At 36.1% G+C, this 26,246-nt stretch overlaps 1 protein-coding gene across 2 annotated transcripts in view; it reads left to right on the top strand.

Annotated features, from left to right (window-relative positions):
* Positions 1-24,835, top strand: part of LOC113236024 (rho guanine nucleotide exchange factor 10) — a 56,233-nt gene extending 31,398 nt beyond the window's left edge. For both annotated transcript variants that reach the window (XM_026471960.1, XM_026471959.1), the window contains 9 exons: positions 5,524-5,683; positions 6,523-6,752; positions 10,398-10,520; positions 15,620-15,769; positions 16,937-17,135; positions 17,728-17,948; positions 18,602-18,862; positions 20,044-20,220; positions 21,871-24,835. In XM_026471960.1, the coding sequence (XP_026327745.1) occupies positions 5,524-5,683; positions 6,523-6,752; positions 10,398-10,520; positions 15,620-15,769; positions 16,937-17,135; positions 17,728-17,948; positions 18,602-18,862; positions 20,044-20,220; positions 21,871-23,481 (3,132 nt within the window). In that variant the 3' untranslated portion in view covers positions 23,482-24,835. The remainder of the gene's footprint in view (positions 1-5,523; positions 5,684-6,522; positions 6,753-10,397; positions 10,521-15,619; positions 15,770-16,936; positions 17,136-17,727; positions 17,949-18,601; positions 18,863-20,043; positions 20,221-21,870) is intronic.
* The last annotated feature ends 1,411 nt before the right edge of the window (positions 24,836-26,246 follow it).

Raw genomic sequence — 26,246 nt, 5'->3', positions numbered from 1 at the left:
TAATAATAAATGGAACTTAATAAAAATTAATTCGATAAAATAATTTGTAAAACTTAATATAGCGTAAATTGGAATGTTTTCTTTGTAAAATTAAAAATAAGGTATTTAATTAATAACTATTGTAACTATAGTGAAAAAATAGGGTGGTTTGCATCAATATTAGACATGACTGGTTGAAGACTGTACCACCTCAGTCAACCGTGACCATGGGACCTGTAAAGGGCCCAAAACGTCGGTTTGTTTGAAAAAACAAATATACGCGATTTAACTTCGGAAAAATAGTTTCATTTCCTGTGTGTAACAATCGCGAAAACCTAAGGGTTGTAATAATAATCAAATTTTTTTTTTCATTTTGTGACAACTTGCATATCTGGCGTACAAGCTCGTTGTCTTATTCACTATAAAATTTAGGTCTCTCTGAATACAGCTGTGTAATAAACCCAAAAATCATCCATCAATTAATTAGTTATGTTCACACATAAAAAAAGGTAAACACAAGACTAGTTAGTAGATAATATTTGTTTATGATAGCTAAGTAAGATCGTACGCCTTACTGAGTTAGGACATAAATTAGGATACGGTTTACTTATAGTCTCCACTTTAATTGAAACTAAAATGTATGCTCATGACTTCGTGTGAGCTAAAAAGAACCTATCTACTAACTCATGTTATGAACTATATGTCCGTCAAATTTGACCCAAATCCTTTAAACAGGTTTGACTTCAACTTCAACTTTTGTGTCTATGGCTCCGTCGTTTTGCGCGACGATTTTGCCGTGATTGTAAAAATAGAAACGTTCATTCATTCAAAGTATCTCGTTTATTATATTAGTAGAATTACTTATTAATATGCAAGAAGTTCATTACAACAGTTTTATAGTAACTAACCAACAACCCACGCCATGGTTCCATTTAATTTCTGACTAACCGCAGTTACAGAGAAATAAGATTGTAATATAAATAGATAACATTTCTACTCAGCAATTTTTTGTAAACTAACGCTTCACGCAGTGCAACATTAAAAGCCATAAAGTATATGTGGTTTCTAATTCATAAATAATCTATTTACAGACATGAATAAAATAATGAATAGATCAAGTTTGCAAACATTTTGTACTGAAATAGACTAACTTGGTTAATTTACTGTAACAACTTAATTGTGTTACTAGAATCGCCACTTGACGCAGAATTGTCAATAGAGTATGAACAGGGATAACTACTATTTTTACATTAAAATCACTCTGAATTATGATTACCTATACAAAATTTAAAGGGCCACTGCATTGTGTCAAACCAAGACCGCATTTCCCAGTACAATGTTTTTTAATTTCATTTCAACAAGAATGTTTCGATTGTTATAAACGAAAAAGAAATTTATTCTGTTTGCAATAGAAATTACTTATTTTTCGAAGTAAAATTTCAATAGCTGAATAGAATTCTTTCATATCTAATGTACAAAGCAAGTTAAATGTATCTTTTATGTCATTGGTCTCAAAAGTAACAGAAAACCAGTGAATCTTTTTTTTTTCAACTTTTTTTTAGTTACACTGTAACTAAAAAAAAGTTGAAAAAAAAAAGTATTGGTATGACAGGATAGCACGAGTGAAACAATTTTTCTTAATAGTGCGCATTATAATAAAAACATTTTTAAACGCATTATTAATGATTCTGAATCACCTCTTTCCGGTGTAACGTCCTGTACTATAAACAAGTATTTTGTGTATATTTACAATATGACGTATAGGAGTATAATGGCATTAAACATAACACTCTCTCGTTGTTCTACAAACAAATTAATTTAGAAGAATAACTGGCAAAGGATTTATCTATACTAATGTGCATTTCATATTTCTGGGAATGTTATTCCTGATAATTTTTAACTACGGTTTAAGAAAAGCAAACCCTACACAATTTGTTTACTGTACTTATTTTGAAGAGATTCTTGTAATTCCGTGCTTGATGCAGTATGTCTGATACCGCAGACGTACCTAGTTTAAATTACAAAAATCTGAGATCACCTTTATTTACCCTGTAAAAACTGGAACGCAATAATACTCACTTTACTGCTTGGCGGCAGAAAAGGAATAGGTAAGGTGGCAATACTTCCCATTCACACTTTGGCAATATCTATTTTCTTTCACAAGGAGACTTACTGGTACTAAGTAACAGTTTTTCTAATTACAATCACCTCTTTTAAAAAATCCCGTGGGCAAATAAAGACTTGTTAAATTCGCCCTGTATAGGAACTTGATTTAAATTTTACATAAAATATCGATAATGGTATAATAGTTATATTCAAAGGCATTAAAAGAATCGTTACTTATTGTAAAAACACTCGTGTTACCCATATCCTTTGGATTTTTATTTAAAAGTACGTATGTAATTTTACAGTCAATACTCGGTTATTTTAAGAGTTGACGCGTATTATGACATATTATAAGAGTTTTTATGCCCATCACGTTACCAACGACTACAAAGTGTGAACTTAAGTCAAGGCTCTCAATTTAATGCTGTTTTTATTTGCCATTAATTTCATTCGGTCGTTTGAGGACAGAAAACCGTAAAAATACGCTCAGAACGGAATAGTTTTTTTATTTCTTTTCTCGTCGTTTGATAGCTCTATAATCAGTGCGTCACCGGCCATTGCTTTTTCGAATCACCAGTAATAGTAATAATCATAGCAGTAATCTTTATTTTCTTTTTACAAAGGTTACAAAAGTGATTTAAAAACATGAAGTGCTTTAAGTAGTATAATACCTTTGTAAGAGACTGTCTATACTAGGAAGTAACCAGTTGCCAGTGGCGCTACTGACGCCTTTTTTCATACAATTCTGACAGTTCTGCCCTCCTTATTATAACTAACGTAATCGTCATTTTTAGCGAAATAATGTTATTAACATATCAGAGACGTGCTGAGGGCTCGGCCCGGACGCCCGCCTTAACCTGGGGGTCTACTCTCGATCTCCGTCCGACATCCGTCCGAATCAATTACTGCCAAATAAGCAATACTTTTTTAATTGCCTCTGTGGCCGAACGGTTACCATGCCGGACTGCCACGCAGAGGCCCCAGATTCGATTCCCGGGCCGGGAGAAATATTTGTATGGCCTACATTTATTTCTCTCGTGAGTTTGGATGTAATTTGTGGTTGTCTATGTGTGTGTCCGTGGCACCCGCGACACAGGGTTTCCCTAGTGCGGGGCTATGTTGAGTGTGTGCGTTATTATTATTATACTTGACCAAACGAAAAGACGCGTGATGCGAATGAAGCTTCATACTGGATACTTGTCTTTTAAATTTGTCGAATATTACTTATTTGACAGTAATTGTTTCGGACGAATGTCGGACGGAGATCGAGAGTAGACCCCCTGGTCTTAGCGGGACGTCCGTAGTCTCCCCGGAACTCCCTATCTCTCAGGTCGGTAGATAGGGACAAGGAGGGCAGAGTTGCAATTGTATATTTTCTAAAATTAATTCTGTATCAATTGCTAGGATTTAAAGTTTACATCCTACTTAAAAACTACTCGATGCCAATATTAAATTATCGTGTTGCTAACAAAGTTTTAACAAGTAACTTTTGAACCGTGAAACGGTGACGCCAGTGTTGACTTTTGACATTAATGTTTTGTGTTGTCAACAAACGACAGTAGTTCTTTAGAATACAGCGTTTATGTTGAATATGCAATGCTCTGCGAGTCCACGTATGTGATTGAGTTTGGTAATCACCAAACAATATACTTCCCGAATTTGAGAATTTCCGTGACGTGCGAAGTGTGCATGTATGTAAGCCTTAAACAAGCATTGGGCCAGCGTGGCGGATAACGTCATCATAAATTGAAAGTGAGTGCGCATTGAACCTCCATCTCATGTGATAGACGTGACGATGAGGTCGACGATGGAGCATGCACACCTAAATAATGCCTATTCAACATCACCTTGAAAAGGCCCAAGTTAGAGCGTTCAGAGAATAATTTTGCAGACAGGAAATTGCACACAGCCGTACGCCGTATAATGTGGAAGAATAACGCTTCGTGCGAAGCTTTGGAACATCAACAACATAGGGGTCACTCAAAACTCAAACATAAGGCAAACGATTCCCGGTTATTCTATCACTGCTTTAAGGTATAAAACGGTATTTAATTGAAATTAATGCTTCAATCAGCTGACTTAAAATTTGGACATGTGCCAGAAATAAATTTAAAATTTGTTTTTCGAAATCTCATCTAACACATGAGATATTGATGTTTAAAGATATGGGGCGAATGTCGTCCGTTTTTAGCAAAATGGTCATTAGTAAGTTGGCTTGTTTGGAATTAAGGGTGACGTCACTACAGTTTCTAACTCCTGATTTCTGAATGCTGTAAATTTCTATTCTGTTTTCAAACTTCACTGTCAAATTATATCAATTTGTTAGCCTTAATAAAAAGAAATGAATTTTCGATAACGTATAAGAAAAATATGCAAATCACAAAACCTTTTAAAGCTGACGTTGGTCTTTTAGAAACGAATTTTATGCATGTAACTGTAAATCGTGGATAATTTGTGGGAAACCGCAGTTGGCGTTCAAAATATTCTTTGTTGCAAATACCTCGTCATTGTAAAAAACAAGTCCGTGTTTTTATAGCAATTTGCGAAAATTAGAAAGAGTAATTCATCATTTTGGAAGATCATAATAACTTTTTATTTATTATTTATTATATACACTGAGTATAATAATAATGTGCCAAACAACCACACTAATTGCCTGGTCCCATACTAGACAATTCCTCTGTGTAAAACTTTAGAGTAACGGAATTCACTCTGGGGCACTTCCCAGAACACCGAGACCAGAACCAATTTAGAAAAGTTCATTTCCCAAATTGGTACCGGGAATCGATCCCGGGACCTCATCCAGTGCCCACTATGCAAACCCTTGTTCCACCGAGATTGTCGTATTAAAGAAAACAATTTGCTTGCGTGTACTTATGATCTGCGCACCTGAAAACGGAAATTGGCAATAGACATTTGATAGCCAGATATTTTTGGCAGCTTCAATGAGACGATGGTAAAGCTTACAAAAGGGCATTACAATTTAGGAATCGAATTTTTAAATTGATTTACATTTTGGTATTTCTTAATTTGGACAATGGTTTAGCAAAATTCCCAGACAAACGGTTTCATAAATGATTATGATGAATTCGAAACACTACAAAAGTACTTTACTCTCGAATACAAAGTTAATTTATAATTCTACAACTGCCATGTTATGTTACACACTCAAAAATAACTTTGTTGGTTGAGAGCCGATAAAGTTGTTTTCCCATAACCAAGTTTTTATTGGCTAGTGCGTATCATTTTGTAGTCATGACAATAAAACTTTTGCACAAAAATTCGTTCTTCAGTTCCATGCCTATAAAAACTTTGTTATACTAAACACTTCTCCTCCAACAAAGATTTTTTAAAGTGTTGTAAGTGAAGTATAGTGAGTAGTTGTAGATAGTGTAGATTAAGGTAAAAAATATTAATCTCATGTTTTCCAATTGCCAGGACTACAAAAAACCATTAGAAGAAAGCAGCCCAGCGATCTTGAACGCAGGCAAGATTCAAACACTGTTCCATCGACTACCGGACATACTGCAGTGTCACTTGCACTTCCGCACCGCGTTGGCAGACTGCGCGCGCACGTGGGACCGCGATGAAAAAATTGGTAATTTTTTGTCGTTAGTTTAGTCATTAAGTTTGTGGCAATTTTAAATAATACAAATTGGAGTTTTGGAATAGCAAATTAATTGTAATTTGCTAAGCGAACACAGTTTAAGTGTAAATTTTTTATTCATGCAATTAATATAAAGTTTATTGAATATCACAATGCTTTGCTACCATGATATTTAATTTTTTTTTTATAATTATTAATTCAAAGATCAAACACTAAGAATAATTCCTTCGATCCGGCTGGATTCGAACCAGCGCGGCGTCATCGGCATACCATGCCGCCACCCTCCTAACTACGAAACGAGCCAGCTGACTCTACGATGTTTTCGATCTGCTTGCTGCATTTAATTTTACCACACTTCCTCCGCATAAAACTTAATAAAATCACAAACACCACCACCAAAAACCTGACAGGTGTTTCACCTAACTACTACGAGGCATCCTAAGGTTTTTTTTATAATATCAAGTGACGGGACGAACGAGTCGTGCGCCTGATGGTAAGCTAGACGCCTGTCTATAACAGTTGTAGTACCACTTTAAATCCAAAAGATCGGAGGGGCACTGCCACTGCGCCCGGCACCCTGAGACAAGTTGACAAGTCCCATGTACCTGTAATTTCACCAGCACCATTACCCTTCAAAACCGGAACGCTTACCGCGTACTGCTAACATTACTGCTTAGCGGCAGAAATAGATAAGGTTGGTTGTTAATGACAAGGAGTTTGTGAATTGCCGCACAGTAACACATGAATCAATTTTAATTGCAAATAGATTTTAAAATAACTATCCTGCTGTTCTGGATGGGCAAATTTTAATCTTATCAATCCATTTCTAGGCGAGGTCTTCCTAAGCGCGTTCTCAAAGGCAGTAGTGCTGGACGTGTATTCGGACTTCATCAACAACTTCTCCGTGGCGATGGAGTTAGCTAAGATGGAATCGAAACGTAAATCAGCGCTGGCCGACTTCTTCAAAGTGAAGCAGATCAGTGCACACGACAGATTGTCCTTCTTCGGTCTCATGGTGAAACCGGTACAACGGTTTCCACAGTTTATTATGTTTCTACAGGTGAGTATATTTCTTTAATTTATTATGATTCAAAATATGTTTTTTATGTATTTATTTACATGTATTAAATATATAAAAGCAATTATAATAATATAATAATGTACCAAACAACCACACCAATTACCTGGTCTCAAACTAAGGGTATCTCCTGTACTATGAGTATCAGAGCAACGCATTTCAGTCTGGGATGGGAGGTCCCAGAACAACCACGCCAGAACCAATTTGTGAAAGTTCAGTCTCAGATTAGTCCTGCCGGGAAACGGACACGGAACCTTGACATCCAATGCCCACAGTGCAAACCTTTGAGCCACCAGATTCGTCAATAGGTATTAAGTACTTACTACCAAGTATTTACCTACTTTCGATTTATAAATTCAACCCAACGAAAATATCTGTGAACCCCTCAAAAATATCTAGTATTTCAAATCTTCTATTAGTTTGCCTCCTAATTTACGTTAAAAACAATTACACATTGGTATGGTCGACATATAAAAATTACAGATTATTTCTGTAAAGTCTTCTAAGTGACTTTTTTTTATGTTGGTTGGGTTTGTGGGATTTTAACTTATAAATGGGTAGTAACTGTCTCAAACCTTAATTTAATTATTATCGTATCTACACACATTTATTAATATATTAACTGTACCTACATCTGTGTTTCCCGAAGTACAATTTGGGGATATTCGAGGCTAGAGTGAATAGGCATTTTTTAGGCAAACGCGTACCATTGTCGGTCACATCGTGCTTAACATCAGGTGAGTTTATGGCCAAGCGTGTGTCTATTATTTATGAAAAAACTACCATGGGAATAGTTTTTATTCCTCAATAATGATCTAGTAATCAATCAAGTAAATAAGTTTTAATTAAATAATAATTGAATACATGCATATAAGATTTTTCTTTGCCATGTACCACTAACAATGTCTCATATGATGATCCTATTTTTCGCATGTTTAGAGCTCATAACAACTTTTCTAAAGATATGGACTTATTCTCCCATAGTCGCTATACTTACTATTTAAATATTTGTAAAGAGAAGCTGAATATGTTGGATATTTAAGAATCTCATTGTTTTTATGTACGTGTAACATGATTTTTTGCTATTGCAATTTTTTTTTATTTTATTATGCTTAATAGCCTGTTAATTTGTAAATACTTTATTTATTTCGCAAATGCCGTGCGTGGCTGTCATAGGAATACAAATTTACTCCTAACTTTAAGCATCTTCACAGTTTGTATTCTGTAGCTATGCCAAAAATAAATAAATAAATAAATAATCATAGAATTCGCAATGTACATGAACAACAATTTCAAAACCGAGAAAAAATGCATTGTTAATTCTATCAATATTGCACACCATGAAATTACCTCTTATGGTCTCAGCTGGAGGCGCAATCAGACCACGCTACACCAGTTGTTAAACTCAAACCTTACGTAGTTTTTTATTTATTTTTTATTTATCAACTGCATAGCAACTGCTAATGCTGAGCAAAAGTGTCCACCAAAATTCCTCCACTGCTCTCTGACTTTGGCGGTTTCCCACCACTTCATTCACTTTACTTTATCATCCCACCAATCATTGTCTTCCATTTTCGGACATCCAAGGAGTGACGACGTATGCTCACTTCGCCATTAGATCAATTAAAGCCTGGCTGTTTAGCTTCTCACATCAGAAATGCCAGTCGACAAATGGAACTCCCTTCCAGCTCCTTACGATATCAGATCCTTCAAACGAGGCGTGAAGAAGCATCTTGTAGGCATGCAGGGTGGAGGTGACTAGGACAGTGATAGTATCAACACTGCACTAGGTACCTTCACGTTTGGATTCCACTTTCCATTTAACATCAGGTGGAGTGGAGTCATCTACCAGTCACGTATAAAAAATAAAGAAAAGTCATTGACCGCAACATTGTATTGAGCACTCAGTCAATGTCTTTAAAGACTTTATTATCATTTTATTTATATTTTTAATTTGTTTTACCAAATATGACATTAATGTATACGAAATTAAACATTTGACTGACGATAATAAAAAGAGAGATTAGTGGAGAAATTTTACATTTGAAAGCTGAGTTATATTGAACACCTTAGTCACGAAAAATGTCAAGGAGTACGATAATTAATAAAACAGTAATAAAAATATTACGCATCGAGCTTCAGAAAGAGACAGTCGGCCGTAATCGGCTACTTTCGGATTTGTAGAACGTGGTTTCTTTAGGGAATTTAATCAACGAATGGCAAATTAGCGCTAAAAGTCGCACAGGTATATAGGTGACAGAGATAACACTCTACAAAGCCGAAATTAGCCGAATGTCTTTTTCTAAAGCTCCGTAACAAATAATACGGCTTGGTACACCCAAATCGTCGCTTAGCAAACGACACCGCTCAAGTAATTGTAAGTGCACTATTTATGGACACATAATTGAATATGAGTTGGTTGTACAATTTTTATTAATATTCACGTTTTATTTGGGCTTGAGGACCGTCCATAAGTAAAAATCGCCATTTCTCGACTTGAGATATGTTGTTTGCTAAGCGACGAAATGCAATTTGACAGTGTCAATCTAATACTCCAAAATTCTTAACAATATTTTCTAAATAAACACGTCATATTTACAAAAATTGCTCATCCGATGAAACGATTTCCTGCATACTTCCAATACCGCCGTGTTTATCTAAATTTACGAGAGCTGAATCGTGTGGGCTATCTTTCCCACAGTCTCAGGCCGTTGACTTCGATGTTCCAAATAAATCTTTGTTTCTTTACTAACGAACTCTACGGGGACACATGGTTGTCCATTTTTGTAGTGCTTTAAAATAGATATCAGATTGTAAATTCAGATTGGCAGAAATCAATAACTGTCCAAAGATATTGGTACAAGAAATAACGACATGCACGGAAAAAGAGTAATGGTTAAAATTTTATATGAGTTTTCACTATGATTGTATTTGTGTACTTGTTCCTCTGTAGTCTACATTTCATTTCGGTTCTCCGCACGGTATTACTTGGAAATTATAAAATACTTCCTCTAATTATTCTAAATATACTCCATTCGAACCAAATTCGAACGGCCAAACAGCTTAATAAATTTTCTCCTGTCAACCTATATATTGTTATTCAAGGGGATCTACCCGTGCCTATTCAGGGTTATTTGTGAAATACTAACTACCTCTCAGGACTATAATGCTAACAGCATTAAAACAATTTTTGTTCCATCTTTCTCTTCGACTCTTCGACTTTTATATAATTCATCAGATTTTTCTTTCATATAAACATAACAATATTTAAATAGATCGCTCTCAACTGTTATTAACTCTATGCGGTTTGATGTAAAACACAAGAGCGGGTTTGAACTTATCCAAACCAACTAAATACAGAGATCTAAAAAGTGTTAGATAGTACAACAGAAACTTAAAAGTTTACGTTACCTACTATTTTACAAATAACCTTGTATAGTGTAGGTTGTATGGGTTGTAGTTATAAGTTGATAGGTACAAGAAGAAAGTATGATAGATTCATGTCATCGAATTAATGTGTATTACAGGTTTATTGTTTTATTTTCAAATTATACGCTTATACTCCATTCAAGGTACCTTTTTTAGAACATTTATAAAGTGAATGTTTATTGATTTGGTTCGTTCCAGGATCTCCTAAAACACACGCCACCCGGTCACTCCGACAGAGTGGCTTTACAGCGTGCTTTGACAAGACTGGAAGCGCTAGCCGAAGCCTTGAATGAAAGAAAACGGGACGCCGAAAGGACCCAGGTAAATAATCAAAACCATGTATCCGCCTGACACTTCTTATATTAGTACCATTAGAAGATATTCTTTGGTCGCATCCCCCTTTCCAGCTCTTAAATTTCTATCCTACGGTTGCCTGGAAGAAATTGATACTTAACAATAAGGCCGCCTGTTGTACATTAGCTTACTCTATGATACTTACATTGCTGCTGTGTTGCTATCGTAATTTTTAATGTACAGTAAGGAATATTTCACTCATTTCGTTAATTGATTCTAAGAGAATAGTTGAAGACTAAAGAGGTGTAAATTGGTTTAGTCTAGTGTATTCTAAAGAGATAAAGCAAATTATGTGATATAGTATATAATTAAAAGCAGTTGGTAACGTCAAAGATTTATAGCCGATAGTCATGTTTACCTACTCTGTTTCTTACAACAACTAGGTTCTAAGAAATTGTATAAACAACGATACTTATAACAAATGATGCAGAAAAAACTAGAATTTAAGGAACCGTATATTACATTTGTTTATGTTGTAAATTTTCATTGTAAAGCTTTAGCACTCATGGGGTTTAACGTACAAATTTTCGTGAATAAGTTATTTACGATGTTTCGTTTGAAAGTTTTGTGCTCAATTCTGTGAAAATGTGTGAAATGTTTATGTGCCAAGTCGTCAAACTAAAAACAAAAAAATTGTTTACGTCCTCTCATTTGAAAAATATGATCTGGCAGTATGGCTTGGACTCCGTAGCCTCCCCTGAAAGACAAATAATTTTACTACTCATTTGAAAAAGTACACGATCTCTTAAAGCGCAGTATGACTATTATTGCAGGATTCGTTGTCATTATACCGAAACAAGGCATTTCTAAGACTTCAATAATCCAAACTACTTTTTTACTTCCAGAAGTCATGCATTAAAAATGTATGTCTTTTATATACAGGGTTATTTTTAAAATACGAATACCCTCACAGGACCATATTACTAAATCATAACCAACAACTTTTGTTCCATGACTTTTAGTACCTAATACATCAGATTTTACTTTCATACAAAAATAAATAGATTTAAATAGATCCCTCTAAATGGTAATAACTATCGACAGTAATAACTCTGTGCAGGATGGGGGTGGGAATCGTCGCGAAGGACGCTTGCACGTTTGAAATTATTTTACCAAATACAAATCTAAAAAGTATCAGATAATACAGCAAAAATTTAAAAGTTTATTTTTGGTAAGTTTGTTTTCTAAAAAGTCATGGAGCGAAAGTTGTTGTTTATGATGTCTGTAATATAGTCCCGCGAGGTTGTTAGTATTTTAAAAATAACCCTGTATATTGTTTGTTCATTGAAAGTAATCCAGTTACATATAACGTGCGTAAAATTAGATATAAACCAGAGAATTATTAAAGTGTTTTTTCCTCTTCGATGACGTAGAGAAATCTGTGCTATAACCTATATTTTACGTTCCTCGACGCACTGTCAGTAACACTGCGTGATGACTTCACATTATGCGGACAGCTGCGACTGTTTTTGTAGTTATATTTAATGCGCACGCAATTTTTCGTGATAAACGATCTTATGCACTACATAGGATGTTGTAAAACTTCGAAAAGGCTGGCTTGTTATATTTTTAACTGACTTCGAAATAAAGAGGAGGTTCTCAATTCGACTGTATGTTTTTTGTATGTATGTGACGCGATAACTCCGCCATTTGTGAACCCATTTTGATTATTCTTTTTTTGTTGGAAAGAGGGTACCTTAGAAGTGGTCCCATTTAAATTTGAAAAAAATATTCCACCAATAAGGGTGGTAAACTAGGGGACGAATGACTTTTGAGGTCGGTTTCTTACTCTGTACCGAGGTTACGTTATGTTACATTCTTAACTAAACCGTTATGCTATAATATAAATAAATACACATTTTTGTACTTATATATGTTACGCAATAACTCCGTTGTATATCCGCGATGACGATTTATACGTATGTGAACCAATTATGATGACTTTTTTGTTGGAAAGAGGGTACCTCAGTATTGATCCCATTTAAATTTGAAGGAAATATTCCACCTCTAAGGGTGGCAAACCAGCGGATGAATCCGGTTTCGCGCATTTTCCACCAACCGATAAAACTTGGCAAATACATGTAATTCCACGAACTTTTGAAGTCGATTTTTTTTCATGTTGCGGAATATTCTTGTACTAATTTCTTATAGTAATATAATAAAAAAAAGCCAAAAGGTTTGGCCTACCTACCGCCTGCGCCTCTCAAGAAGAGGCCGTGGGTTCGAATCCGGACTCGTCTCTGAGATTTTCGGAATATACATATGTGCAAAATTTAATTTTAAATTTACCATGAGATTTTCGGTGAAGGAAAACGTGATGAAACCTGCACGTCGAAGAAGGTTCACAACCATCGGAAAACGTGTGAACTCCCCAACCTGCATTGAGCCTGCGTAAATAAAACCCTCGCCTAAGAGGAGATTCATTAGATCAGATCAGATTCATAAATGGGTTGTTGATGACGGTGAATTTCTTATACATATGAACATTGATATCAAAATACAATACAAGCGCATAAATAGTAAATTGTCAATTTGTAAATTAATTAATGTAAATTAATATTAAAGTTACAAACGCATTTTTCAAGGCGAGACTTTTATTAAAGCATATTCAGTGGAAACGAAAATTGTATTACGTGATGTCAATCAAAATTGGTATTTATTACCGTAAAACTAGCGGCCCCATCTCAAATTTCAATGTAACTTGTCTATTTGTTTTTTTTTCTAGTTAGCGAAAACGAAAATCACAAGTTTCATTATCATTGAACATGCTTATTACCAGCTTCGCCTGATATCATTTTTTTTATAGACTAAAATTAATAACTCCATAATTGCCATTTACAAGTTACTTTTGTGCTTTCGCCATATTGCGGAGTTATATATTAAGTTATACATATAGGCCGTCTGATGTGCACTGCCTTTTGTTTGTTTTGTGTGCAATAAAGAGGATGTGTAATTGCATTTTATTGAGAACACAAATGTTAACATAGGAAATGAAACTATTTTTCCGGATTTGAATCGCATATATTTGTTTTTTTTTTCAAACAAACCAACGTTTCGGGCCTTTTACAGATCCCATGGTCACGGTTGACTGAGGTGGTACAGTCTTCAACCAGTTACGTCTAATATTGATGCAAACCACCCTATTTTTTCACTATAGTTACAATAGTTATTAATTAAATACCTTAATTTTACAAAGAAAAATAGAAAAGAAAACATTCCAATTTACGCTACATTAAGTTTTACAAATTATTTTATTGAATGAATTTTTATTAACTTCAACTAAATAAACTAAAACATATTAATTAGTACTGTAGTCTTATGTCTGTTTGGGACTGACAGACTGCAGTACTAATTAATATGTTTTAGTTTATTCTAATTTCTATTATTCATTAATAATAAATTGAACTTAAAAAAAAATTCATTCAATAAAATAATTTGTAAAACTTAATGTATGTTTTCTTTGTAAAATTAAAAATAAGATATTTAATTAATAACTATTGTAACTATAGTGAAAAAAATAGGGTGGTTTGCATTAATATTAGACATAACTGGTTGAAGACTGTACCACCTCAGTCAACCGTGACCATGGTACCTGTAAAAGGCCCGAAATGTCCGTTTGTTTGAAAAAACAAATACACGCGATTTAAATCCGGAAAAATAGTTTCATTTCCTATGTGTAACAATTGCGAAAACTTAAGAACTCCATACAAATATTAACATCAAATGTTAATAAATAGTTACATAACAGAGTCAAAACATACCTAATTAGGTTACTAATTAGTAGAAAAGCAGTAGAGCTTCTTGTGAAAGAGTTCGTCCGGGAAAGTACTGCCACTGTATCTATTTTTGCCGCCAAGCATTAATGTGAGCGTACGTTTCGGTTTTGAAGCGTATGAGTGCTGAGGAACCAAGAGACGCAAGGAACTTGTTACCTTTATGTCTCAGTGTGAAGAGTGCAGTGCCAGTGCCCCTCAGGTCTTTGAGATCTAGAGCTGGTACTGCAACTGTTGTAGAAAGTTGTATCGCTTACCACCAGGTGCAGGTCTTGTTCGTCCCGTCACTTGATATCATAAAAATAAACCTGCCAACTGTTACCGTAATTATGCTAAATTAAACGGAGCTATAAAATATTCGTACATGTCTAATCGAGAACGACAGATAACACGATCGATTTGACATTAATGAGTAATGAATTTGTTTCTCTTAATTTATTTTGATTAAATTATGTGCTAATGAGTAGATTGAATTGAATGTTTAATGGTTCGTTTTAAATTTAAATGTTTATCAATGTATCAATTTTGCAGCCGTCGCCTGACGCTTTGTTCGTAATAGTAAACAACACAGTGCTCTTCAATACAATATATATTATTTAATGAAAACATAGAACATGAAATTTGCAAATATTTTTTTGTATCAAGGTACGTCCATTAAACTCAAGCCTTAGTATAAGATAAGAACGGTAACTCCATACAAACGTCGCAGTGCAATTTGTATGTATGCAAATGTGTGCGTCCGTACACAACACGCGGCGGGCGCAAATACATACAAGCCGCGCTGTTACATTTGTATAGAGTTACCACACTTGTTTTATTAACCGACTTCAAAAAAAGGAGGAGGTTCTCAATTTGTCTGTATGTTTTTTTTTTGTATGTATGTTACGATACGCGATAACTCCGCCATTTGTGAACCAATTTTACGCCATTAGTGAGTATCATACGTCATATAACTGCTGTAATGGCTGTACTCTTTTATTTGGTTGAATATTATTAGCTATCATCTATTAAAGCTGAATGTTAGGTTGTTTATCGTAAGGAAGTTATGATACGTGTATTATATGTTTAGTACTATTTTAAATAGGTAGTTCGAAATGTTGTTTATTACCTGAAAATGTTATGTATTTAGAAACATTTTCAAAAAGTTCATTATAATTTTACAAAAGTAACCAGGTAATGCCTCGTGAAATAATCCATTACGGTTTGTGCACATTTAGTTAAATACCTGTACCTTTGTAGTGTAGATAGATACAAGTTTACATTCGGCTTAGAATGTCACTTTCTTTGATGTAGGCTTTCCGAGCAGCATTAAGAAGACTGACACGAGGTGGCGTTGCGGGTGCAGGCGGCGCGGGAGGGGCAGCTCGGTTCGGCGCTGCGAGGCTTCTGGCTTCACGAGCTGACAAACGTCACTTGCTAAGGCAGGACGATCTCGTGCAACTGGTAAGTAAACGTTTATTTTTAAGTCAATTGTATTGTATTTGTTTCCTTTTTTGTTGCCCAATAAAGAATTTTTGTATTGTAAACAATGTGCAATCCATATTTACAATTCAATAGGAAATTTAACTCTGACCAATTATAGTAAAATGTATCTGAAGTACGGTGTTCGAGATCGCAACTAACGCAAGAAATTATTATTTAGACTGACGGTCTTTAGTATGTAGTTTATATAACTTGTAGCTATTGATGGTAGCGTATACGAATAGCCAAAAATACTAAGCTTATATGTATGACTAGCACGGAAGCTAGATCCAAAGGGGATTTGAATAACATTAGAGATCCACTCACCTCATGAAACTGGCCGCGTACTAGTGATGACGTCGGCGTCATCACTGGTACGCGGTACGTCGGTACTGGTACGACGCAATGCGGAAAATAGAAACTATTTGCACAGGCCTCTACTGTACACTCTAAAATGGTATTTGTGCGTAACCGACTTTAACTCAACTATTTTTTTTTAATTATTAATACAAATAACGAACACTTAGAAAAGATCCAGCCGAATGGATTTGAACCAGCGTCTTCTAGCCAACCGTGTTAGACGCTATGCCAACTAAGCCACGGAACGAACCAGCGGACCGGATGTGTTTGTTCCATATCTTTATTTTTGGTTTTTTAACGACTTTTTGCCGTAGCGCCATCTGTGAGAAAAATCTATTTCTTCACGCACTCAACTATTTTATAGCAGCAGTAGAACCCCTTGTGAAGGATTTCGTCCAGGGAAGTATTGCCACCTTATTTATTTCTGCTGCAAAGCAGTAATGCGGAACGGAACAGTAATGCTGACAAGCATTACTGTTCCGTTTTGAAGAGTTATGGGTGCTGGTGAAATTACACGCACATGGAACTTGTCACCTTATGTCTCAGGGTGACGGGCGCAGCCGAGTGGCACTGCAACTGTTATGGGCAGGCGTGTAGCTTACCATAAGGCGCACGACTTGTTCACGTGATATTAAAAAAATCTTCATCTATTTGTTTTTGTTTTAATTGATGAAAGCAGTTAATTTACGAAACTTTCCAAATACTCCTATTATCTACTCTGCAGAACACTCGTCCTGTATAAAGCAGGTAATTGATGCGATTATCTAATTTATTTTGTTTGTTTCGTAGGAGTTCAACCAATGCGGCGGTATCTCAAAATGCAAGCCTCGTCGCTTGTTGCTGCTCAACGACCTCGTGGTGTGCGTGTCAGTGGGCGCGGGCGGCGACGACGCCGAGCGGCTGGGCCTTAAGTGGGCTCATCCCGTGCAAGATGTGGAAGTCCTCGACACTGGGACTTCACCCACGCTCAGCCGAGTGCTCGCTCAAGGTAAGTTCAAAGAATTTCAATTTTCTTCCTTTTAAGATTATAATTTTGATCTGTATAACAACGCCCTTCGTAGTCAGTAAATTTTGTTGGCGGATTCACCTTCAATATTATCTGGTCTATGTACACAGGCGCTTTCTGCAAAACAATGAATTTACCAAAAATATTTTTTTAAGTTTTTGTTGTACTGTCTGACTCTTTTTAGATCTGTATTAGGTAGTAAAGTTCAAACGTCCCCCGACGACCCCCATTCCCGCTCCTGCATTTTGCATATGTGTATTTACTTTAATACTTTATTTTGCTACCGCACAGAGTTATCGCCTTTTAGAGCAATCTATTTTTTTTATTTTCATTTTTCTATTTATGTAAAACCTGATGGATTATTAAAGCCATGAAACAAAAATTGTTGTTTATGTGTCAGTAATATGGCCCTGGAAGGTTGTTAGCATTTTACAAATTTTCTCTTACCTCGCCTCCTTTAGATGCTGTTTATCAAACTTTTATGTCGCACAACGTGGTTTTCCTGCACGTTTAATATAAAAGGAATGCTTAAAAAAGTATTAAACTCTGTTAATAGAATGGTTCTCTTTTATAGGAATGAACCGCAGCGGTAGCCTGCGGTCAAATTCTAGTAGCAGCGGGCACAGCAACACGTCGACCGGGGACTCTCTATGCAACGAAATGTCAGCGCTAATGCACGACTACGAAACTGTATCGCGTATTGCTGACTTGGCCGCTTCGCTCAAGACCCCCTACGCCGAACTCGCCCCTGAGATGTTTAGAGCGCTATTGCAGAATATACAGAAGAGTATACAGGTATAAGCGCTTATACAATTACAATACTTTGATTTTATAATAAAATATATTACTGTTTTCAAGACAAATAAATGAGTTTATTATTATATTACTATCGACCTTGGCAATCCAACTTGGTGGTTGAATTATTAATTTAAGGAATGAATTTTTGAAATCTAGACTCTCTTTAAAAGCTTTTGCGCGCAGATTTCTAATGAGAAAAAAAGCCTTTCAGAGCTAATGAGGTGAAAAATATATTTACAGTCTTATGCAAAATTGCAAGTTATGTCTTTGTTGTAAGGGACATGTGTATTCTATTGTAATAAATCATCATAGTCCAATAGTCATAATGCTTCATTGGTTGAAAAAACGAAATAGAATTATTTGTTTCATATTTTCATTTTCACGATGTTACTATTTAAAATACTTTATCTGGCCATAATATTATCATTCGGCAAAAACATATTTATCGTTACAACAATTTTCTAAACAATTGCTATAAAAGTATTATTTCGTGGTCGTAAAACATTACGTAAATACGTACGTTACGTATTATCGTTATAAAATTACATTTCGAACATTGTTACAACGTTTTTGAAAAATTTCACATAGAGATACCTTTTCAAACTAAAACAAGTTGAAGTCAACTTTAAAATTTAATTATGTTTTTACAGAAAAAAGATGACGAAATGGCATGGGTAGACTCATGCTGTTTACAACTAACAATCCGCGGTCGCGAGGAGCCCGTGACGTTCCGCGCCAGCGAGCCCGGCGCTCGTCTTGCGTGGGCCACAGAGTTGCGATTGGCGCAACTAGCGCAGGCGTCAGCAAATTCCCCCGCATGGCGGCTGCCCGCACCGCAACAGGCACCTGCGCATAAAATGCCTCTCTTCGTCGCTGCTACACCTGTGTATTCTTCTAAACATTTGACTGAGGTATGTGCAATTTTTATATTCTGAGTAAGAGCTCGTTGATGTTTTAAACACAATCGAAATTATGTAACAATTCTTTTTATTAAATCTCGATTGTGATAACAGCTGGCACTACAATATTACTGTTACGTTACATCACATATGTAGGCAGACACTCTGCACATTTTTTTAAAGTTTAGTCATATATAGAGATGGGATTTTACCCGATAGATACCCGTCAAAGGATAAATATCCGTTTTTACTGAGTGTTTATCCTAAAACATGGATAATAATTTTTTTGCGTTTTTTATAATAAAATTCATTAGAATATTTTTTTTATTAAATAATTACGTACGATTACTTTTCATAACTGCTGTTTTAGTACCTACGTTTTTCGAGTCTATAATATGTTACTAACTGCGCGAACATGCCCTTGTAACGTTCAAAAGCGAGTATTACAGGCGGTGAGCCGAGCGATATCTTTCTATTGAGTATTTCTCCCAATGATATTTATCCATGACCCACTTCTAGTCATATAATAAATAAATTAGAAATAAATACAGTTTATTTCTCGTTCCACAAAAAACTAAAACTATGAACTTACTAAAAAAACTTACAAAACAGAGTACTTTTGTGGAAGCCTGGAGTCTAAACTAAATCAAAAGATTTGTATTTTAGGTGTCCAGTAGGGGTAGCACAACAGGGCGCCACTAGCGCGAGAGCGACATAAAGCGCGAGATACTGCTTATCTGGCATAGAGATCTCGCACCTTAATGTCGCTCTTGCGCAAGTCGCGTCTTATCGTGCTAGCGCTACAGGCCTCCCAACTCAGATTATAGATTATATTATTTTAGTAGCAGAAGAGCTCCTTGTGAAAGAGTTCGTCCAGGGAAGTACTGCCACCTTACCTATTTCTGCCGCCAAGCAGTAATGTCAGCATTACTGTGTTCCGGTTTTGGAGGGTAAGGATACTGGTGAAATTATAGGCACGTGAGACTTGTCAACTTATGTCTCAGATCTTTGCGATTTTAGGCTCTGAGTGGCACTGCAACTGTTATGGACAGGCGTGTAGATCAGGCGCACGACTTGATCGTACCGTTGTTCTTGATATTATAAAAAAACGTACTTAAACTCTGAATAAATGACAAGGATGGTGACGGTAAGATCAGCGCCTTGGTATTGAGATAATAAATCATTATTATTAGGTGCGGTGCGGTTGCTTCTACACGTCGTCGGGTAGTCCGCGCGGTGCGTCGATGCGTCGCGCGCGTTCTCTGCTGTGGCTGTGCGCGGCGGGCAGCGGCGACAGTCACGTGGCCGTGCTCACACATCGCGCCGCCAAACTGAAGACACTCGTCACGCTCGACCTGCCTGACACCAAGGTATTTTTCTCAAACATATTCGGAAATGTTTGCATTACTTTCAAAAAACGAACACGGAAAGTGTGTCATTTATGGACCAATGGAAAGTAAGTATGAAAACCCATTACTGTCCTCTTCTCTAAACTTTTAAATCTACCTACTAACAATGAACTATGTAAAGAGGCAAAAGAAAAACTCATGCAGCCAACTGCCCAGTGTTCATAATTGCGAGAATTAAAAATACCTACCTGTACCACTCATTTACAAAAAAAGAAAATGGCGGTAACATTTAAATTGTTTTGGTATTCTTTTGTTTTTTCGTCGTTTTTGTATTTTGTTCACGGAAAGGAGTGTTAGTGAGAAGAGCGATAACGAAAATACAGTAATAGATTCACATTCAAACACATCATCAGAAGGTCATCAGATTAGTATTATTAATGTGCCAGGAAAATCAATAACATTTTCTTTTAGCAATTGTCCTAGCATGTCAAATATTACTTTTAATATTAATTAATTTTTTTTTTCTTTTTCTAAAACATTTTTTTCTCTATAGTCTTTTATTATTTCCTCACATTGTTTGAGAAAAATTCTATACATCCCTCGGCGAGAACAGGGATTGCTTGACTCGTATTAATACAAGGCCTCGCTGTCGCTCGTCCTTGTAACTCATACTCGTCCAGCAATTCCTTACTTCCCGGCCTCTGCAATAATGTACTATAACGTCATGCATTATGTAAACACTCTTTGATGCATTTCCTTTTGTTACAACATAAAGAAGGAATCTATAATAATAATAACGCGCACACACTCATAGCCCCACTAAGGAAACCCTGTATCGCGGGTGCCATGGACACACATATACAACCACAAATTACATCCAAAGTCACGAGATAAATAAATGTAGGCCATACAAATATTTCTCCCAGCCCGGGAATCGAACCCGGGACCTCTTGCGTGGCAGTCTAATATGTTACCATATTCTTACGTTCTGCCATGGAGGGAGTTAGAGTTATGTATATATTATACTATTTTTAGTTTAAAAAAATTCGTTGTAGATTGTACACAACGTTGATGAGAAAAAGGGAATTAACAAATCAAAAATCCGAATTTTGAAATAAATCAGTGCGCCATCTTGAAAATATGGCTCTTAGCAGAAAAACTGCGTGTCAAACATCATCCCTTCATCATTCATTTTCTCTGTGTATGGCTTACGTTAGTCAATATAGCTTTCAGCTCTTGGGTTTCCCAGCCAGTTAATAAATTTTTTTTTTATCATTAATTTTTGTAGCCGTCGTTGCTTCTCAATTTAGAGGTAGATAATTCGAATCCTTGTGGCGGCATAATGTACCTTTAATTTCTAAGTTATATATGTGTGTGTATGTATATATATATATATATATTATATATTTATATGAAATATTTATTTATTGAATATCATGTTTTATTCCATGACTTCCATATATTTTTGTGATACAAAGACCAAACATAAAGCTCAGTTGATTAAGAGCGGTGGACCCGGTATGACAACAAACACTAGTTCGAGTCCAGTCAGATCAAAGGATTTTTTCTTTGTATCATTAATAATTTGGTTACTTACTACAACCTAATACGAAAATTATTTCTTACAATAATTATTACTATAATAATTACATCCATGATGTTCCGTTCCAGGTGACGTCAATGGAGTATGCAAAAGGAGTTCGACAAGTGACCACGCTGTGCGGCGACACAGTATGGCTCGGCACCGAAGACAAAAAAATTATCATATTCTCCGGGGTCGAACCAGAAAAGCAAGAAAAACTGATTGAAGTTCCCACCATAGCAGCGGTTACGCAAATACGGTACCATTGTGATTCAATGTTCGTGGGACTTTCCAACGGTAGAGTTTCAGTATACAGAAGGAACCACGACGACTCTTGGGCTTTACAAGAACCATTAGCTATCGAACTCGGCGATAAACCGGTTCACTGCGTTCTACCAGTCGACGGAATCATCTATGCTACTTGCGCGAAGAGAGTATTCGCCATCAACGCCCTCACGGCTGAAATTATGCGCATATTAGAGTTAAAAGGCGAAGGCGACCGCTCAGTTAAGTACTTGGCCCATTCAGGTGTCGGTTTGTGGACAGCATTCTCAGACTCCACTTATGTGAGTCTGTATCATGCTGAGACTTTTGAACATCTTCAAAATATTGATATCGCTGCCGATGTTGCCAAAACCATCGGCGCCAGAGAAGGCAGTAAACCCGCTTACGTATCGACATTATTAGCTGGTCAAGGCTTGCTCTGGGTCGGTACGACAGCTGGTGTCACAGTCACAGTGCCACTGCCAAAACTTGAAGGCTTGCCGTTGATCGGAGGCCACATCGCTGTATCATATCACGCTCACGCAGGCCCAGTCACGTTCCTACTCTCTCTGTTGCCAGAATCTCGTGAAGTTGACGTCAATGTAGTACGCAGGAATCTTTCAAATGTCCGCGCACTGGCAGAGACCACTCATGAAGAAGAAACAAAGGAAGATGATAAACCAAAACTAGAGAGACGGATATCGGAAGAACTAAGTCCATACCGACCACAACGAGTGCAGTCCGCCGTTGTGCGTCGTAAGAAACCAGGAGACGTTCGACTCAGTAAGACTTTACCAAAATGTGCCAACCTGAACGCCTGTGACGTTTATGGCCTTTTTGGCGATCTGATGTTCGTCAAAGACTGCGTGGGCGAGGCAGACGTGAACGGCTCAGGAGGAGAAGCGCTACGGCGCAGCGACCCGGAACTTGCTGCAATTCCATTCAGAGTGAGCACTTTGGACAGACGTCTACGGATGCGAGCGGGACGACCGAGAAGTTTAGATTTATCGAGCTGGTCCGTTGATTCTCGCGCCTCCAGTCTTTGCACATCCTCCGGTAGCGAAGAGTCGATGGCACTACGAGGCGTGTCACGGACGAGTTCAGGCGCGTCTGGCGCCGCGAACCTTGCGCCTGTTGCCGCTTCCACCCCGGAATCTTCTTCCGGTAAATCATCGGCTTCCGAGAGATCTATATCTCGTAGCGATTCAGCGAATGCTCCGGAGAAAAAGACTGCATCTAAGAGTGTAGCAAGGAGCCTCCGAGGCGCCGACTATATAGTAGGAGAAAGCGCAGTGCGCCGCTCCGTAGTCACCGTAATGGGTGGACGAGGCTACGTGGATTGGAGACAGACCGCCGAAGCATCGGAAAGGCCTGCACCAGCTGCTGAACCCAACCCGAAAGACGCGCACCTCATTCTATGGGAGATGCGATTGTGACCAACTTTATGACGTAACAAGACTACACGCGTAACTATTTACGTGACAGAATATTCTGGACGGCAGATCCTCTATATACCACGGATCCATTACATGTGTCATAGTGATGTAGCCCAATCGGGTTGCTTGTACATAGCCGTACGTAGACTGTAAACACATATGTATATTCCACGTTTAAGGGGCTATTATTATTTAGTATACAATAGAATTATTATACTAAAAAACTAAACTATAGCACGACTTTTTGTACTGATAATATTCGTGGAGACATAATACATACGTATTTACTTGGGTAAAGATTTACACTGAGTGTAAATTATGTGATAAGCTTTAAATTATTTTTCTAATGGGGCTTTTGGCCGAATGTTTACATTGGTGTATTGTATGATATAAAGGCGCTGGTGCATTATATTGTGATCGTTTTTATAAAAGTTATAATAAAATTTGAGAATAATGAGAACATTTATTATACAATTACGTTGATTTAACCGTAACACTCTACAAAGATGTTAAATATTAAATTTTTTGCCGAAAGTAGCTTACGATACACACTATGACCGCAAAAACCGTTCTCAACAGCTAAGATATTTTATTATGAATAATAATCCGCCATATTAACTTAGTGTTATGTTTGTAAATTTGTAATTAATCATATACTTACTTATTTTTATGTTCTCGTAATGGTTATTATTAAGTTTCAGTTGTTACTGTGTAACTATAAACTAACATGAAATCAGTGGCCTTATTTCTCATAAATTTCCCAGTGTGATTATAAGCTCTTGGTTAAGCTTTATTATTAGATGTAATGTCGCTTTAAGAATTTAGACTGATTTAGTGTAAGCGTTAATTAAACGTATTATTAGTTGAATTCTAGTGAATTAAGACGATTTACGACATTTCGAACGAATACTAGTTTTTTCTCATAAATCAAAGGCTGACAATTCAAACCTTGCCCTTTTGCGCAATTTTTCAAGTTATTTCCTCTATCGACAACACGAAAATTAGGCAAAAGTAAATGCTATTATTCCGCTTAACGGTAGCCAACAGACTTATGGCTGATTTACACGTATTATGTTACAAAGATATAAAGTAAGTTTTAACTAAATATCATAATTTTAAATAATCTAACGTTTACTTGTCTTTTAATGAAGCTATAACGACTTGACATTTTGCAAAATAAAGCTTAACCCACCACATTCAATCACTAACACCACAGCTGTTAAGTGATTGTTTCCACCCTTTAAATTTAGTTAATCACATCGTCACTTAGTACGTGTAAACCAGCAATTAGGTCAGTGTCTAGTTTTGTAAAATTGTTTAGTAACCAACCATTAAAAAAAATATATGTTAACACTAGCCCCACCAATTCAAATAACTTGTCAGCCTTTACAAAACAAGTCGCTTGGGTTTTTTAATCTAATTATTTGTAAAATTAAATTATCTCAAATGAAAACACTATTTTACACTGTAAAACCTCTGATTGTTTATGTAACCTGTACACGTTTGAATGTGTTACGTACACCTGTGCACATTTAAATCCGTTGTTTACGCAACCTGTACACATTTGAATGTGTTACATACATCTGTGCAGATTTAAATCCGTTGTTTGGGTAACCTGTGTATGTGTTACATACACTTGTGCACATTTGAATCCAAAGCTCTATTAAATTTTATACAATGTTGAATCTCTAAAAATAGTTTATTTTTGTGACAAAACTATGTTTTCAAGTCAATGTATTATCTGTTATACTAGGCAGACTTTCGAGTAACGCCTCAGTAATGCAGCGGTTGAACTCCAGTCATCATGTTCTCGAATGTTCGGTGCTCGAATGGTCACTTACATTTTCGTAGTGGATACATGATATTGCATATTATTGACACCACTAAAGCGTTGCACGAAATTCCACCCTAAAAATTGTTAAATTTGTCTGTGTCACAATGTTATTTTGGTCAGTAATAACAATTTCGACTCATCCGAAGAACAGAGTCCGATGTGATTATACAGCGACAAGAGAATAAGTACGTTAAGAGAATAATTTAGTTATTCAAACTAAGGCCTATGAAAAGGTGTTTCGACAATTTATGTACCTTATTTCGTTTCGGAAATATAAAATCGAACAACAGTCGATCTGACATCCACAGCGAAGAAGGAACGAACGAAATGTACTTTGTCCTGAGAACAAGTACTCTTGCACATAGATCTTTGTTCTACGGATGTGTCGATTTGTTCCGCACAAATCCAAAGAATCAGAAATCGTACAAAATAGTTGTCATCTAATTCTGTGGCACTAATTAAGATAATTTTATTACTCTAAATTGCCAATGAATCCTTTTAATTCTAAATATGCTGTAGAATTGACATTATTGAAAAAAAAAACAAGTACTTTTTGTAATATGTTGTGTTGTATAGTGCCAAATTACAAAAACCAGTTTTGTATTATGTTGTGTATAAATCGTAAAAATAGATTCATTTCATGGTGAAAAAAAAAAAACATTTCTTCATCATTTCAAACTTTTTCTAGCAAAATATATGCCGCAAATGTATTTTTATTAACTATCTATTCTATACGAGTATATTATTATATTAAAACGAAACGAACTCGAATCACTGTTACTATGTCGAAAGCTCCAGTTTTGTTTAAACTGAATTTATTAAAGTTTACATTATTTATACTACAACGTGTCACAATTGTATGTACTAAGGTGTAAATAAATTTTATGTTTATATATACACACCTGTAATTACGTATTTTATTTGAAAGACC

This window comes from Hyposmocoma kahamanoa, unplaced genomic scaffold (assembly GCF_003589595.1).
Source record: "Hyposmocoma kahamanoa isolate Upper Pololo Valley unplaced genomic scaffold, ASM358959v1 88, whole genome shotgun sequence".
In the NCBI taxonomy this organism is placed as follows: domain Eukaryota; kingdom Metazoa; phylum Arthropoda; class Insecta; order Lepidoptera; family Cosmopterigidae; genus Hyposmocoma; species Hyposmocoma kahamanoa.
The sequence above is the reverse complement of the archived record's forward strand: the minus strand, read 5'-3'. Positions and strand labels throughout refer to the sequence as shown.